This window comes from Lagopus muta, chromosome 3 (genome assembly GCF_023343835.1).
Source record: "Lagopus muta isolate bLagMut1 chromosome 3, bLagMut1 primary, whole genome shotgun sequence".
In the NCBI taxonomy this organism is placed as follows: Eukaryota; Metazoa; Chordata; class Aves; order Galliformes; family Phasianidae; genus Lagopus; species Lagopus muta.
Window position 1 is genome coordinate 86,838,522 of NC_064435.1, and position 17,879 is coordinate 86,856,400.

At 42.4% G+C, this 17,879-nt stretch overlaps 1 protein-coding gene across 7 annotated transcripts in view; it reads left to right on the plus strand.

The window, feature by feature from the left end:
* The window catches only part of RNF144B (ring finger protein 144B), an 85,924-nt gene that overhangs the window by 35,906 nt on the left and 32,139 nt on the right, over positions 1-17,879 (plus strand). For 5 of the 7 annotated variants that reach the window (XM_048940683.1, XM_048940686.1, XM_048940688.1 and 2 more), the window contains one exon: positions 12,566-12,754. In XM_048940683.1, coding sequence (XP_048796640.1) covers positions 12,590-12,754 — 165 coding nt within the window. In that variant the 5' untranslated portion in view covers positions 12,566-12,589. The remainder of the gene's footprint in view (positions 1-12,565; positions 12,755-17,879) is intronic. The other 2 variants (XM_048940687.1, XM_048940684.1) reach the window with 1 other exon arrangement.

Genomic DNA, 17,879 nt, shown 5'->3' on the forward strand with positions numbered 1-17,879 from the left:
TGTAAGTAGTAAAATATTTAGGATGATGATAGTTAAGGAAACATCGCAGGCTGACTCCCATCCCCTTGGTAAATAGTGAATGCTTCTAAGAAATACATTTCAGCAGATAGAGAGGCTGTGACTGAAATGCCCCTGTGCAGCCTTGCAGCCGGCTGTGAGCAGGCACAGTAACGTGATATGTTTGGCTGCCCTCAGCCTCAAGGGCAAGTGGTCTTGGTTAAGGACAAGCACTGCGTTTGCAACACCAATATTTCTGGAAACAGAAGTTCCAAAATGCTGTCCTTAAATATTTTCCAAAACAAATCAGTCGGCCTGATTCTCCTGCCATTTAGGACTTGTCTGTGCCTGAAAATGAGTGGGTGTACGGGTTGTTGTCATAGCATGAAAGTGGCGGAAGCCCTTCTCGTGGTGAACGTGGGCTATTTTGGAAGAAATACAGTACGTTGATAAGGGGATGGCTGTAGTTATGATACTGAAAGTAGTGCTTTACATTATGGATTAGGAAGAATGTGTTTGCAGAGCATCTAAAGCTCTGGTAAAGCTACGGTAAACTGGGAGGTATTCCTTCAGAATAAACTGGAGCAATTCCACAGCCAAGTCAGTATGATGAGAATCAGACTTGTTTTCTCCCATGCATCTTAACTGTGCAGTGAGGATATTTAAAACAGTGTTGTCTGCTCATAGAAGTACATGGAAACCTCCCTACACTTCATGTAGGAACAGCATTTGGCAACTAGATCGAGTTTTGTACTATATCCCGTGTGCTGCTTCCTGGCAGTCATTCTTCTTTCCTGCAAATAGTGATATTTTGGTGATTGTGTTTGAGCAGAGCATAAGTCAATAATATAAATAGCCAATGATATGGAAATGTTCCTCTCTAGCTGGGTTTTTAGGTTACGCTATATTCTCTAAAAGCTTCAGAAGCTTTCTAAAAACAAATAACATGGAAGAGATTATTTGACCTTTCTTTTTTGCTGGAGGAAGAAAGCATCCACTTGACCTTAATAACATCTTCAGTTTAAAATGCAACTATGGAAAGCAGCAAGTGAATTGACAGAGAAACAAGTAGCACTAATACTTAACCAGGTTCCCAGTTCATTGGTATACTACTGAAAGTATTTATTATACGAGTCTGAGTCTTGTGCCTGTAACCTGCTCTGCCCAGACCTTTCAGGGATTTTTAGTAGTGAGACCCACTGACGGATATTGCTTTGGTGTGTGGTTTAAAGAAAAGGCAACAGACTGGCTGTGCCTCTATGTGAGTGAGTGAGTTTTCTTGAATATACCTGAAACTATGCAATGCAGATAGATTGCACATATGAGACCCATAAATATCTCCCAGACTGGTAGTATTGTGAAATCTGAGACTGTAATTACATCTCTAGGCCCATGGATCACAAGCACACATGAACAAAATACCATGGCAAGCTGCCAGTGTCACTGTTAACTGAGTCCACTGGACCTCCTTGCATGTACCCAAGCATACACTGCCATCACGTTTGTGAGGCTGAACCTGTCTTTTTCCTCTGCCTGCTTGCTGAAAGGTGACCACAGTTCCCTTCTCTCCCCTTGGCTTTCCTGTGCCACAGCCCAGTCCTGTGTAATGCACTTCACAAATTCCCTTCGTGACCCAACAGCCAGGAATAGCCTTACATTCATTCCATCTCAAAATTAATCATCTTTTTGTTTGTGAAGGGTAACATGGAACAAAACCAAAAAGATCATAAGGGAAAGATAGCAATGTTAGTCAGCTCAGCCTCTATCATGTTGTATTTCTGCTGAAGCACAGCTGAGCTTCAGTGCTCAACTGTGAGCCTTGACAGAAAGAAGTACAGGTCTGAGGGCCATCGTACACAGCAAATTTACCCAGTCCTCAACAAATATTTACAGAGGTGCTTGTGCCAAATAACATTGTGCTGATCAGTAGAAAAATAGTGTTCAGTAATCTTTCTGTGTCTCTTGTAAATGGTTTCAACTCAGTGGGAATGGAGTGGGCATTGCATTCACAAAGTAGATCATTGCTAGCAGTTCTTAGAACATTAATAATAAAAAAAATAAAGCATCTCAAATTACACTTCCCACTTAAGTTGGACTTCCCCAACTTCTCTTCTTCCAGGGAGGAGCAGAGGTCTGAGTGGAAATTTCAGTACCTGAGATCATGACTTGTTTAACTGCATTGTAAACACACTTTCGAATAAAGGTGGCTATACAAAAAAATATTTTGTTGATGCTGTTTCCTAGGTACCTTGGTATGTGTAGGTACTTCACACAATGACATTTGTTCTCCATATCTGGTTCCTTTTATTCTATTTTAATAAAGAAATAAGATTATGGATTGCCCCAGATCTATGTGGGTTTTTTTTTACTGTGTTTCTAGGGGAATCTGCTCAGCCACCAAGGGAAAATCCATTGTTTAAGCACAGGAGCAAAATGGTGTTTTAGTTAGAAATGCTATCAAGTGGCCTGATTCTTTGAATGTCCTTGGTGCCTATTAGAATGTCCTTGGTGCCTGCAAGTACAGTTCTGACTTTGCTGGAGTTTGGGCCATTCTGTGAGCATCCTTGTGCCCCTTCTTTCTGATGGCTCAACATCTCTATTGTCCAAATTAGTGCTGGGCACAGCAACTGGGGCCATGGAAGTCAGACTTGAGAGAATGCTTAGCTCCTCTCAAGTGAGGTAGCTCAGACACGCTTTAGTCAAAAGGCAATTTGTTTGAATTGTATTTGTATGAAACCTGATGAGAAATTTTGTATTCTTCTGACAGACTTCAAAGGCCATAAACAAGGGCAGTTGAATGAGTTGGACTGGACTGAACTCTAGAACTGTGACTTGATATGTTTAGGTTTTGGTCTGGATGTGCTGATCATGGAAATCACAGTCAGCATTCTACTGTGAAAGATTCCAGCTTGTGCATGTGGTTTTATACATGATAGAACACATCACTTGTATGGATTTTCTTCTGCATTAGAGGTTGTTGTAGACACAGCAGTTATGGGGAGTTGTTCTACGTGCTTTTTGTCTGATGGAGAGACAAGGGGCGCTGATCAAGAGACAAACAGTACAAAATTACTTTTAACTAGAAGGGAAAAAATACCATTTTACTGTTGTGCTCATGTTCCTCCTCTTTAATTGAGAATGTTGCTATTTGTCTGTGTCTGTTGCAAGCTCTTCTGCCTTTCACTTTGCTATAATAATGAGGAGAGAAGGAAGAGCATAAGACATGAGTCATGCAAAGCGTGGACTCTGCCTAGGTCTGCAACAGAAGCTTTGATATTCATGCTTGCGTATACAAAATACTGTATCCTCAGACTGTCAATGAGAAAATGTGCAGATCTGAAAACCTTCACGTGCTCTGTTTGCAAAAAGAAGGAATATATTGCAGTAGAAGAGCTGTCTCCCTATCTTCAGGGGCTTAAAGAGGTCCCCAATGGCTGCCTACACTTGCACTTTTATGTACTATATATCAGTGGGCTTAGGGGTGAACTCCTTGCTGGTGAATATACAGCTAGAGATCACTCAAAAGTGAATGCTGTAAAACCCCATGTACGTAGAAGGAAAAACACATTTTATGACAGCTAGCATATAGGCTGATCGTTTGCATGCAAAGAAAATTCTGAGATTGACTAGAAGCTGTGATGTACAGGCTGACACTGGTTATGTTTGAACTGTATATGCGAACGTTCATGTGTTCTGGCTCTTCTTAATTTTGGAAGCATTCAGGTGGGTGGATGTGGGGAGAAGATGAAGGAAAACAAGCTGGTATCCCCTGCCCCTTCACCCCCCTCCAAAAAAAAAAAAAGGTAACAGGGATGTAGTCAGTGGGGGGGGAAAAAAAAAGCTGACCCTGTGGGCTGCCCAGCAGTGCACTCACTTGAAATTTCTCAAGCAGTAAAATCTCGGCTAATCCCTGATCCTGGAACCTGTCCCAGTGGAGTTTCCCCAGTTTAGGACTAAGACGACATACAGAGGGCCAGCAATAACTTGCTCCGTGAAGTTTCACACAGTGGAGAAAATGCTATCTTGAGCCCTTCACACCTCTTCACATTTGTGCTGATGGGTTCAGTGGTGAAGAGTCTCCATCACACTCTCCAGGGAGGGTTTGTGGGAAAGAAAATCATGCCATTTGCCTAGAGTGGAGTAAGTGTATGTAACATCTATAAATGTATATAACATCTAGCTAATGCTGCTTTAAGGATGTGTGTTTTTTATACTGGCCACTTGCAATAAAAATATTGCAAACACTCAAGTAGTCAACATGGTTTGACCAATTTCAAACCCCTTGCTGACGTAGCCTCTCTCTTCTTGGCATATTGGGCCAACAAATGAAAGAAATAGGCACCTATGGGGAGAGGAGTAAAGAAGGAATTGAGATGTATTCCCATACTTCCTTTTCTTAATTATTTAACAGAGATGACAGAAGACCTTTTTGAAGGGCATGGTCGTAATTAAGGCCATCCACCAGAAAGGTATCCTTAGAAAGATTTTTAGAAGATTGTCATGCTATAGTATAGCAAGGCTATGAGGTCTTTCAGGGCTGTGTTATTAGATGTACGTTGTTTGGAGTGTTTGGGAGGTTTTGGAAGGGCAGCTTTTAACTATCACTAGTTGCTTATCTGTGCATTCATGAACAGGCCTTCTGGAGCCATTGGCAGCATTTTCATTGTCAGGGCTTTGACTTTCTGGGTAGGGTAATGTAGGGACCAGCCAGTCAGATACTAAGGTTCTTAAGGCTGAGATCTGTTTACAGCTTTCTATTCTCCTTTGAAATTATTTCCATAATGAAAATTGAAATTTGGAATTTAAGTGAGGAATGCAACAAGCAGACTAGAAAAGAGGAAGAGCAAATGTGGACATTGAGAGAACTAGAAGAGAGAAGCTCAGACAGGGATTGCCACAGGAGCTTCTTTCCCTTTCTTGCCTCTGCAGATCTGGCTGGAGCTGTGCAGCTCTCTGTCCTTCCCTCACCTCCCGTTGCAGCTGACTTTGGTAGGGTTTGATCGTTGAGGACCTGGCAGAGATTTCAGGATACCCTGCAATGAGATTGATAACCAGCTATGAGAAGAAGTGTCAGTTACTTCAATAAATGCAGGTGTTTGTTGCAAAACAAGCTGCTCTCATATTAGATTCCCAAACCTCCTCTATTACTTCTTAATGATTCTGAATTATTTCTTATCAAACTATAGCACAGTGAGTACTTTCTCGTGTTGTTTTCTTAAAGTAAAGTGTTGTATTAACTACTGTGACTCCCACAAGGTGTAATCTTTGGACTAGATCTCAGTCTTTGATGCCTGTTACTCTTCCCAATGTTCTATGTCATTGAGACATTCTTTGGTTGAAGGTAGTTTTCAATCCTTTATTGTTTTTATCTTAGTTATCTTGAACAGCATGTTTTATTTAGAATAATACGCAGCATATTTGACTGAAAGATTAGATAGAGGGCAAACGAAACCTTCATTGTGTTTAGTTTTACTCACTGAGCAGGCACACAAAAATTGTAAAAGGAAAACAAACTTGTACTTTGATTGTCCTTTTGATGTAAATCCAAAATTGTGTGAAAGTACTTTTTGATGCTCACAGTAAACAAGATGGCAGGACCAAATCTTTCAAGTTTGCAGGTGTCTTGGCCTCACAGAATGAAATGACTGAGATGTTAAAGGTATCATCTTGTTGCAGGCTCTGAAAAGAAAGCATTACTCAGATCATCTCTTCTAAAAATAAATAAGTAAACAGATGCCATTTTCTCAATATATGACGTTCAGTTGATTTCTTCAGTATGCAGCGTTCCTACAGAGCTCAGTGGAAGATCTTTCATTGTTGTGCTCAGCTCAGGTGTTTTTTGCCTACTGGAAAATTCTGCATGCTTGCCTTGGCACTAAGAAATGTTTTGCTGTCACCTTCAAGGCCTGGCTGTGAGTCGTGTCCCTACTTGCCTTGGATTGCCTGCTTTGCAGTCGGACGCAACTCCCTGCACGCAGCCTTGGCTGCTCTGAAGGAGCAGTCTGCAGCCAGAGGAGCCCAGCAGCTCACTGATTTTCTTCTTAGAAGAGAATTTGCTATGACCAAACAGATGTAGTCGGCCCCTCTGTCAAATACAGTTCTACTGCTTTAACATCATGAATTTACAAATACCTTCTGAAAATTCCTTGACCTCAGAATAGGCCAATGTCACAAATATCTTCTGAAAACTATCTGGACTGTAAACATTCCATTTCAAGGATTTAATGTATCCCAAGGTTTTGTTATCAAGTTAACAAAAATAAACCGTGTTTTTTATTTTGTTTTGCTTTGTTTTTCTCCTGTGTCAAAGTCAAATTGTTGCATTTGACTTCCTATTCCTGTTTTGGCTGATCCGAACAGCTAGCCAAGTTATCAACCCACTTGACATCCCAAGGGTTCTATTCCTTTTTACTTAGTATGTTGTGGTTTCCAAAAACCCTCACATGGTCAAAAAGGAAGATCTATCATTTGCTTTTGACATTGATGTCATGAAGAGTGGGGTTTTTTTTAGTAGTGGTATATTACCTCTTGACAACAGGAAATTCAAAATAAAGGACGCCAAACTAGTTAGAATGGAAATTCCTTGTAGCTTAGCATTGGCAGACATTGCATAGTATCATTAAGAATAGGGAGTGTCATTTAGATAAGCTTTGGAGTCTAATCTTGCGTTGGTCGCTAATACTTGAAATTCCAGTTGGCACCATTTTCTTGTTCTGATGTGTTTTGGAAATACTTGGAAATGTTTGATGCCACATTTGCAAGTGCTTTTGTCTAGCTGCAGTTTGTGCTGTTTGAATTCAGCTTCACAGTGTGTAGGGTGAGCGTGAAACGTCAGGAGAGTCCTGCTACTAACAAGCTGCAGGACCAGATATATTGCCATGGCTTGCTGTAGGCACCCTGAACCATCATGCTGCTTAGGCAGAGCAAGCTCAGTTCATCTGGGTCACCCTAAATTGCTTGCCTGAAGGCCTCCAGCACCTGAGTCACAGAATCATATAATACAATGAGTTGGGAGGGACCCACAAAGACTACCAAGTCCTGACTCCACGTAAGACCACCCAGAATTCAAACCATGTTTTACAGTATTGTCCAACATGGAGTGCTTTGACCACTGTCCTGATGAAGAGCTTTTTTCTAGTAGCCAGGCTGAGCCTGCCCTGCTGGCTTAGTGCAGTAGATGTGATGTGGGGAGCTTGCTTCCTAGCCTGGCAGTGTTGATGGAGCTGTCTCCTCAGCATCTGTACCATCCTTGTTCCAGCAGAACACGATGAAGGTGGTGGCTTCTGCAATGCAGTGATCTGACATCATCCCCCCAGAAAGGCTTACTTTTGTCCTCATGGGGTCAGTGAGTTTTGCTGTTGCATGGCTCCTGACTGTACTGAGGAGAGATGAAGATCAGAATTCTGCATTATTTCTTTATCAGTCTTTAGAAGTGATTGAGAAGTATCACAGTATTACAACACAGTATTGCAGTAGAGATAGTGTTACTGAAGAACTGTGCCCTCAAAGGGTTGTGGAGTGTAATGATTTACATATGCTCTAATGATGTTTTGATTTACTAGAATAATTTGAAACTTTTGGGTTTGTGTGGGATTTGGGAAACTGTTCAATATGTGCTTTAGGCATCCTAAAATCTAGTATAAAAATACCTTACAGGCAGCAGGATGATATTCTGAGTTAGTGCATTCTGTCCCTTACTTTTGTGTGTGTGTATGAAAGGCTTCCCACTCAGTATATCCTTTACAAAATATTTTATATATTTATGTTCTGGTAGCTAGCTTGCTATGATGATACTCTATACAGCCAATACTTCTTGAACAGCAGCTCAAGGGCTTGTTTTTTCCCTGACTTTCCAACAAAAACAAGTGAGAGAAACTGCCTTCACTGTGTTCTCATGCAACATACAGAAATTTACTTAGGCTGCTTGATTTTTTAACAAGTTTATTTTAAAATAGCATTTTACATTGTCTGAAGTATTAATCATCTGACTTCTCTCAGTCCCTGCTCAAAGAGTACAGATACTGAAATGTTTTTATTCTCTCTAATACTTCACCTTGGTAGCGTATCATGGTATCCAAAATGGGTTTTCCTTGTGCATGCGTGTAATCAAGTCATTGGCTTGCTTGCTTGTATTAAGGCACAGATGTGTGCCTTATAAACCATAGAATCGTGGAATGGCCTGGGTTGAAAAGGACCACAATGCTCATCCAGTTCCAACCCCCTGCTGTGTGCAGGGTCACCATCCAGCAGACCAGGCTGCCCAGAGCCACATCCAGCCTGGCCTTGAATGCCTCCAGGGATGGTGCATCCACAGCCTCCTTGGGCAACCTGTTCCAGTGCCTCACCACCCTGTGTGGAAAAACTTCCTCCTGGTATCCAACCTAAACCTCCCGTCTCAATTTAAAACCATTCCCCCTTGTCCTATCACTATCCACCCTCGTAAACATGTAACACAAACTGTTTCTGACACCTGTCTTCACATGTCCTAATTTCACAGTGATCTGACTCCATTATCTCAATACTGCTGTTAGATTTTTGAAGTCTTCTATGATGATTCTTTTTGTAGTGGGTGGAGTACCTCAAAAATCTCTAGGGCATGAGAAATGCAGCGCTTGCAAACATTTCTCTAATAAAGATTGATAAATACCTGGAACACTAAATGGGAATTTTACAGGTACTGTCAGTTCTGTCATTCTGTTACTGTTTTTTTGCAAAGTGGGGAGGCATTGTTATGTGCTGGGCCCACACCTGACCTTAAGCCGAACCCCAAACCTCTTTGTGATCCCACCTTGTGCATGCACGTCCACCCTTCCTTGGGAGCTGGCTTATGGCAAGCCTGGGGGCGAAGCTTGGCGTGGACAGGATGTCAGGGTTCTTACCCTGTCTCATCATCTGGGCACACAGCAGCCTGAAAAACATACAAAGGACCCTTTTTGTCCTGTGAATATTTCCTGCAGCAGCTTGTTCATTTTGGTACTTTCCTTGGCTTCCTTTAAACTCAGCATTGAGCTAAAAGCATAGAGCTCTGCTAACTTCAGCAGAATTGCTTGTAAACGCAAGGCTTGAAGGAGCTTCTCTAAGAACTCTTGTTGTTATTGGATACGGCGTGTGAAAAATGAAAGGGTGATTTATGGCACTGAATACAATCCATTCATTCTCCTCCAGTACCAGTGCGGAAACCTTTCATGATTTTGCATGACGTTTCTAAGTGGCAAAAGTCACACCCACACACATCTTTTCAGCTAAATAGTGACTTGGTTGCAGGTACACAGCTAATGTCCTGATGTTGCAGTTTAGGAGGCTGCCTGGCCTGCTTGTGCTACCATTTACACAGAGTAACTTTTGTTTTTACAGACTGGTAGTCTTGCTTTGAGGCAGCTGGGCCGACTTACCTGAGCCTCTGTATGACTGTCACAGGAGTGTTACCTTTTTCAGCCTAGGGGTTGCAGACTGTACTCAAGGAAAATCAGTTTATTGCCAATTAAAATAGATTCGGGCGGTGAGAAACAAAACCAAAACTTTACACACCACTTTCTCCCTACCCTCCTTTTTTCCCAAGCTTGCTTTCACCCCATCCCCAAGTTCTCTGCCTCCCCCCAGAAAGCGGCACAGGGGCTGAGGGGATTTTTATCATGAGCTGTAATAGCTCTTCTCTGCACCTCCAGTTTGACCAGTTTGAGTCAGTTTGACTGATTTGTGCTGGTGCAGAATTTAGTCTAGTATGTTCCTCTGTTTTAGTGCATCCCTGAGATGTGTTTTTCTTTGCTCCACAAGATTTCATGCAGCCTCTGTTGAGAGAGACTTTCCACTTACTTTTATTTCTGGTAATTTATTTTTATTACTATAACATAATAGAATATATTCATATATATATTTTTATTAATATAACCACATACAGAATGCTCTTTTTCAACTTTGTCCTCAGCTGACTGCCTCTTCCTCTGCAGGAAAACATACATTCAAGATGTTTTGTTTTCAACCTAAATTCTTTGCAACTTGTAATTACAGTAGGAATTTTAATCCACTATAAGGAGTGCTAATGGATGTGTAGTAAACTAATGACAGTCTATGGAACTGGGCCTAGCAAAATAAAAGCTATAAAAATTTGGAGGAACTGAGCTGGAACTTCAGAGCTGTTCAATAGTGGATGGAAAAGTCAGTTCTGACAGTGGTGCTAAAGCTGAGGAGGTGGTTTGAGAGTCTGGAAGAGGACGATGCATCCTGAAGTGTTGGAAAAGGAGGAGTAGAGGGTGAGAACAAGAGGAAGACAAGTGATTTTTCTCTCCCCATCATTTCCACCGACTATTCTGATTGTGGAAATGAACTACCCTCACCAGGCCTGGTTTCTCTTCAGAGCCCAGTTGCTGCTGCATGGGCTCTCCTTTGTGACCTTTCTTTCTGCATGCTTTTTGTGGCAGCCATAGCAAAAGTAGCAGTTCTGGTGGGCAGAAGCAAACTGATTAATTAGGTTGCTTGGGGAAAAGGAGCAGGTTGTGTACATGCCCCCACTTTGCTGGACATATTTTCAGATACTAACAGGGTAGCTTTGCCTGTGCCAGCCTGACCTGGAGAAGAGCTTATGGATGGGCTGGCATGGAGGGAGAGCAGCTGCTGGTGGCTGTGATGCCTTCCCCAAGATGCTCTGTAAGCAGGCTGCACGGTTGTGCTCATAGCTGCAGTTCTGGCTGCTTCATTTGCTGAACTGTGTTGGGGTTAATGAGGTTGTGGTGAGGTGAGCCAGGGCTGTGCTGGGGGCTGGATGCTCTGATCCTCCAGCTTTGCTTTCAGTTGTTTACTGGAGATTTCCACAGGGCGCTCTGCATGTGGAGGTGAGTAGCTTACCTTTATGGATGCAGCTGAGTAAACGTGTTGCAGTTCTCCCAAACACTGAGATAACGTCTAACACGTAGTTCTAAATAACAGGTAGTTCTTGATCTGCCGTAGCGTTTCCAGTGACTCACTGCTGCTTTTTTTTCCTCCTGTTGCAGTAATTACAGAAGAGTGTTGCAGTTTCTGACTCAGAGGGAAGCTTCATTCCAAGGCTTCTGGCCGTGCAGGAGTTCTAGCTCTGCAGCTGTATGGAGTGTGTTGTGGGGACTGCATGGTAGAGACTGCAGGTGGAGACTGAGCCAAAAATAATGCAGGCACAGCACATATCTTGAGCAGTGATTGCAAGACATTAAAAGGAGGATTTTCTTTGGATAAGGGGACAGAAACTTGGTTGCCAGAATCTTGGCTATGACTCTTGTGTCTCTCAGACAGGCTGCTTACAGGAAAGACATCCCAAGAGATACATCTGATGGCTGCTCTTCCAGACTGGAAACTAAGGAGTGAAAAAGTGTGCTCCACCCAGATCTATTGTGGTTGCATAGCTTTTGAAAGGAAATGGTCTTCCTGCAGACTCATAGGAACTCTGGACAAGAGCCTCATGGGGCAGGCATGGGAATGGGTCTCAAACGTGTGCCATATTGTGGGATAGGAGCTGTGGGGCAAGGTTTCACATGTGTTGCCTCTTCTAGCTCCATGAGCACCATCGTTTCTTCTTCTGGGGAGAAGTTCTGCAGATATTGCAAGCTAGTGCACTGTGTACACATGGACCAGCTGCAGCTGGCATGACCGCTTGGGGTGCAGCAGCACAGCAGCAGTGACATGCTGCCAAATGTGACCTGACAGCCCTGCCGTGGGGACACATGAGGCTGCAGGGGAGGGAAGCACAAGTGGGCCACAGGGCTCAAGTCTCCTCTTTGCCTTGTGAGATGTCAGAGCTGACAGGCACACGGACAAGTCTCGGTCCCCTGTTGTTTTCATGTTCACACAGCCTCCATTTGTAAAGTGACCTCCTAGATTTGGTGGTGCTGCATTTTCACTTTGTGCTGGTGCAATTGGCTGTGTGCAGTTGGCTTCCAGCCCTCTGCTTGTCAGAAATGTGTGTGAAGGCCTTCTTGCCATCAGATAAGTGTATTCAGAGGCAAGTCTGTGGAATTCAGACCGTGTTTCTTGGAGGTAAGTGCTCCTCACAAAAATACCATGCTTATGAAACAAGTTTCATTGTATTTAAGCATGATATTTCTGTGAGGTGCACCATTCCATTGGTGCTTCTCTAAGGATAGGAATTTCTTCCCCAAGCTCTGCGGACATGGTTATTCTGAGCATCTCCATGTAAGTGTGCACTTAGTTTAAGGCTCACAAAACTCATTTAGATGCCTAGGAGCCCTGCAGAGTTAAGTGGAAGAGCTGCATGGTCGTGGGTTGGATATAAAAATACTGTTGTGTGTGATATAAGTAATGTCTAATCTATGTGATTCGTGTTTGAATTTGCTGATAAGTGCCCTGACTGATACATTCAATGCCAACAAGGTAAATCTCTGAGAATGCAGTCCAGTTCAGGTCTTTTGGGGTCCTGGGCTCTCAGGAACCTTCTTGGTAAAATGTCTTGAAGCACAAGACTAGAAGCAAGATGACAGTACATTTAGGTGTGTAGGAGCTTTCATGAGCTATAAGTTCTCTCTGCAATGAGAAGTAACTACATGGTCTGTGGGATGCTTCAGCTCTTGATTTCTCTTTCCAGGCAGAGAGGACAACTGATGAGAGAATGGGCTCTGCGGGGAAGCCTAGCCCTGACACCATGACAGCTGACAAGTCAGAAGCTGGAGACTTAGCGCTGGAGCCCCTGCTCACTTGCAAGCTATGTCTCTGTGAATATTCCCTGGATAAGATGACCACTCTGCAGGAATGCCACTGCATCTTTTGTACATCGGTAAGATTTAGCAGCACCTTTAAGTTACAAGAGCAGAGTAATGGAAGAAAGACAGAACTTCAAGATGGGACTGCTTACATCCTGCTAGAAGTGTTACCTCTGCTGATAGGGGATGCTTTCCTAGAGCATTTGGTATTAGTCTCTCTTGCTTTGTCTAGAAGATTTCTCTGTTATTCTGCATTTAATAACACGCAGCTCTAACAGATGTTCCTGTAGCATACAATAATAATAAATCCTGGTACTAAATAGGAAAAAAAGATGCATTTTAAGACTATCAGAGAACATACACATTCATTTCTTCTGAAGCAAAAGTCATCCTATGACTGTGGTTTTGTTTCCCTGTTATTTTCTGGGTAGTCATAGGCCTTTTTTTCCTTTAAGTCTTGAATGTAATTTTTTAAGGGCAATCAGAAAACCTAAACAAAAATTAAACTTGGCCTATTGAACCTTTGCCTCTGCAGTCTGTGCTGCAGAGAAATTGCCGAGGTCATGCATTGCCTATAGTTGTCAGTGAGGATTTTGCACCCTGCAAATTCAGATCAAATAAAGCTGGTGGAAGTGATAAAGGCTGGGGTTGAGTAAGCTCATAAAAGCCTTGCAGATATTAGTGCTCTTCTGGTTTCTTTGTCAGCATGGGGAAATGAATCCAGTTTCTCTGGCAATAGTGACTTTGATGTACCTGACTAATGAATACTGGAAGCAGGTCAGAAGTCACAGTACAGAAGGTTTTGGGTTTTTTTTAATATCTCCAGAATAAAAGTATTTATTTTTTGACAACAGATTGCAGGTAAGCCTCAAATAAGTACTTTTAAATTTTGCACTTGATTGTTTGAACTCAGAGAAGCAAAGTGATGTTATGAAGCAGGATAAAAATAATAGAATGGCTTATTTTGGAGGGGACCTAAAAATCATCTAGCTCCAACCCCCCTGCCATGGGCAGAGTTGCCACCCACCAGATCACACTGCCCATTCAGCCTGGCCTTGAACATCTCCAGGGATGGGGCATCCACAGCTTCTCTGGGCAACATGTGCCAGTGCCTCACCATCCTCAGACCAGCCTCCACCTGGACATAGAGCTGTTGAGAACAACGCTTTGCCTACATCCATCCAACCAATTCTTTGTCCATCTGATAGTCCAGTCTTCAAATCCCTATGTTTCAAGAAACCAGGAGAAGAGTGGTTAATTGCATTTTCAGCCTGAAATTCATGTAGCGTCTTTTCCATGCTGACTTCCACAAGACATGCCTAACAGGTAGATACAAAGGAAGATAGAGCTTTAAATTTAAAACTTGGAAGCATTGATATTTATAAAGCAGTCTCACTCTTCTCTGAGAATTTACTGACTGATTTACTAACATTAGTAGCAGTTGTCTCTAACCTGAGTATTGGCTGAGCAGAGTAATCCTCTGGCCCTAGGAAAGGGAGGTCTGCTGAGTACTGTACCAGGCAGAGCTGAGTTCTCCACTGTTCTTAAAGGAGAAATCAGTGACAACTGGGTATGGCTGCTGTTCCTACCCGTCCTTTGTTGATGCTGAACCTGCCACCTTGCATGTGTACCTTATACTTGGATGGTAGCATGAAGCATGTCCGCCCTGAACTTGGCTTTAGGACTACCATTACAGAGTGCAATCATGGCTGTTTTGCATCTGTGCTGACTCTGTATAAGGCTAGAGTCAGCCTTGGGTGAGTTTTGAATGCAGCTGGGTGAAGCCTTTAGACAAGCTCTGTGTATATGAGTTGGCTTAATATGCCTTTGTTGTGCTTATGCTCTGTGTCTACCCCTTGGCTGTTGTCGCCTGTTCACCTCTGTCTTTCACAGTCACTTCTCACTTGTCCTATGATCACCTTGTCTGGCTGTGATACCAGGGACAGGTAGAAAAGGAGCATCTTTTATGTGCTGAAGCATTCTGTGATGAGTTTCTGCTCTCTTCTTATTTCTGCACCTCACGGTGCAAAAGATTGGACGTGGGCTGTGTCACTGCCTGCAGAGTGCTCTGTGCTTTCCTGCTGCCTTTCCTTTTGCTCACTACGTGTGCTGAGATGGAAACAAGTACAAGCAAATACCAGCATATCTTTGCTCCCAGAGATTCCTGTGTGCCCACAAAGAAATGCCATGCTATGTAATGCAAGGAGGTACACTGAACTTCAGTTCAGAAATGTTCCTGGAGAGATCAAGGGTTTCAAAAAGCATTGAAAGATTTTGTAGTGGTTATAAGGAGAAAGGAAGTTGTAAGGCACTTATATAGAAGCAAGATGTGTAACAGAGGAAGGCTGTTTGATACCTCTAGCACAGATGTAGTTGATAATCTGTGTCTGTATTGATGCAACGGAGACGCATAGATCTTACCTCCTTCAACAAAGAGATCTCTGTCTTTTAACCTGCTTGTATGCTTTTCCATCTTGAACTCAGCATTTTCTGGCTGTATAAGTTGCAGTGATAGCTTTAGGCAGACTCCAAAGAACAGTGGCAGAAGCAGCACCTCACTACAGAGGGCCTCAGTGCAGTGCCAGGACTTGTGTAAAACACTGCACTGGGCACAGCCTGCAGTGGCTGCTCTGCTATGCAGTGCTGTAACTTCCCTCCCATCCATGACAAGGCTTTTAGATACCTTCTTAATGCAACATCTGTCTTAAAGGCTGTGTGAATGTTAACCTTGAGCTGTAGGAATCTAGCCCATATTAGTTTTTGAGCTAGCAGAGCTACCTGTTTGCATAGCTTATTTGTACTTTTTATCACTAAGGTTAATTCTGTAGATCCATGAACAGTATTAAATTTGAAATTTAATAGAATACTTCACGTGGACATAGGATGTTCATTTCTACTAAAATGAAGCCACTAGTTTGGTTAACTTTTGTTCTACTACATATGTGGCTTTTTTTTTTTTTGCCAAGTGCACTGATAGTTCTCTGTCTATGATTGTCTTTTACTACAACACTTTTGATCTTGGGAGCAATTGGAAATTGTTAATATATAAGCATCTGCAGGGGAGAGATTATATCTCCTTTTCATTAGACTTTGTATACAGCTATTTTTTTCAGCTTAGATACCCTTGTAGTAAACATTATATCTCAGACAAGCTGTGTTCTTGCCAAAGTAAGCTTTATTTAAGGAGGTGTATATTTGCATTTTGGAGGAAGGTTGCAATTAAGACAAGAGCTTTTCACGTAGCCACTTTTACTCTGCTTGTTCAGAGAAGAGAAATCAGATGGCCTTGTATGATACAGTCGTCTCATTTGGTAGGCCAGTCTGAGAAGACATCAACCTTGGATTTCTTATCATTTCATAGAATGTCTTGGGTTGGAAGGGACCTTAGTAAAGATCATTGAGTTCCAACCTCTCTGCTGTGTGCAGGGTTGCCACCCACTAAATCAGGCACCAGCTCAGGCTGCCCAGTGCCCCATCCAGCCTGGCTTTGAATGCCTTCTGGATGGGAACCCACAGCTTCTCTGGGCAGCCTGTGCCAGTGCATCACCACTCTCTGAGTAAAGAATTTCCTACAAACATATAATCACAACCTTCCCTCTTCATGGTTTAAAACCATTCCCCTTTGTTCTGTCATTATCGGGCTTTGTAAAACATTGGTCTGCCTCTTGTTTATACTTGTTTCTTCTTAATATCTAACCTAAATTTCAATCCTTTCATTTTAAAACCATTTCCTTTTGTCTTATCACTATCTGCTCATGTGAAAAGTCGGTCTCCCTCCTGTTTACAAGTTGCTTTCATTATTGGAAGGCTGCAATGAGTTCTCCGCAGAGCCTTCTCTTCTCCACACTGAACAAACCCAGCTCCCTCAGCCTTTCTGTGTGGCACAGACCTTCAGTCATCTTCCTGGCCCTCCTTTGGAAGGCCTCCAACAGCTCCATGTCTTATTGTTGCAATTGGTGTGAGACTCCACTGAAATGTAAGATGAAGCACTCCTTTACACACTGCATGCTTTGGAAACAGCTATAATGTACATCGTGGCTTAAAACTACATCGTGCAAAACTTCTGACATCCTTTATATTATTCAGATAACTTCCTGTGCCCATTAAAGCTTTGTGGAGTGCCATGCTGCAAACACACGTTATTGTAAATGAATATACATATATAATATTTTGCAATATACATATTGCTTATGCCACATACTTTTTATACCATACATCCCATTCAGAAAAGAGAGCGTCTCATCTGTTCTCAGTACTGCTTGTCTTTTTATCTGTTTTATCTTATCAGTCATCCTTCTTGTGCGTTTGCAGGATATCCTTCCTGTCTACAGCATCTTGTGCTTGCCTTGTCTTGAAGCCTTTTATTCCTTGGAAGCAACCAGCTACACAGGTCTTTGCTCCTTTGGTCCCACTGCTCACGTATCTACATAAAATGATTATTCACTGTGCCATCAGTGAATTCGCTTTGCCATCAGACTGTTATGAAATACAGAATTTTACTGCACTTCTGCCTGAATCCAAAGCAAAATAATATTTTCTTATATCCTGATTAGCTTACAAAACTATACATTGCTGTACTTGGACAAGTGTCAGAAGTGCTCTCACAGTTTGGTTGCTCTTAACAGCACTGCTGTTAGGGAGAATGTGGTTTTGCAGGGGTCTGTTAATGTGTTAGCTTCCTCCGTCCTCGGTTCTGTTTGGTTTTGTCTTTCCTCTTTTTCCTCTCTCTTTCTGAAAACCACAGGTTTCTTATGTGAGCCAGGTGAGCAATTCCACACTATAGCTTCACCCTCTTTACATCAGGCAGTGGCTTATATCCGTCCTGTGTCTTATTTACTGCATCAGGTTTTGAGATGCATAAAACAACATACAACAAACTCTGAAAGCAAAATATAGTTTTAGATGTCGACAGTACATGTTCTGCAGGTCTAGCATGATTCACCATTCTTTCTCATCCAAGCAAATTCTTTGTTAGGTCTTGTATTTCTGAGAAGTGTGTGAAGTAACTGAATTACAAAATATGCAAAACAAATGCCATGGTGATCACATGTTTGATGTTTTGGTGCACACAATCCAGTCTAATCCAGGTTTAAACCTCCTCCAACCTTAACAGGAAAAGTCAACGTGCAGTGTTGAATAGAAGCACAGGTAACTTCTACCTCGAATATTCCACAAAGTAGGTGATCTGTGAGTGTTTGG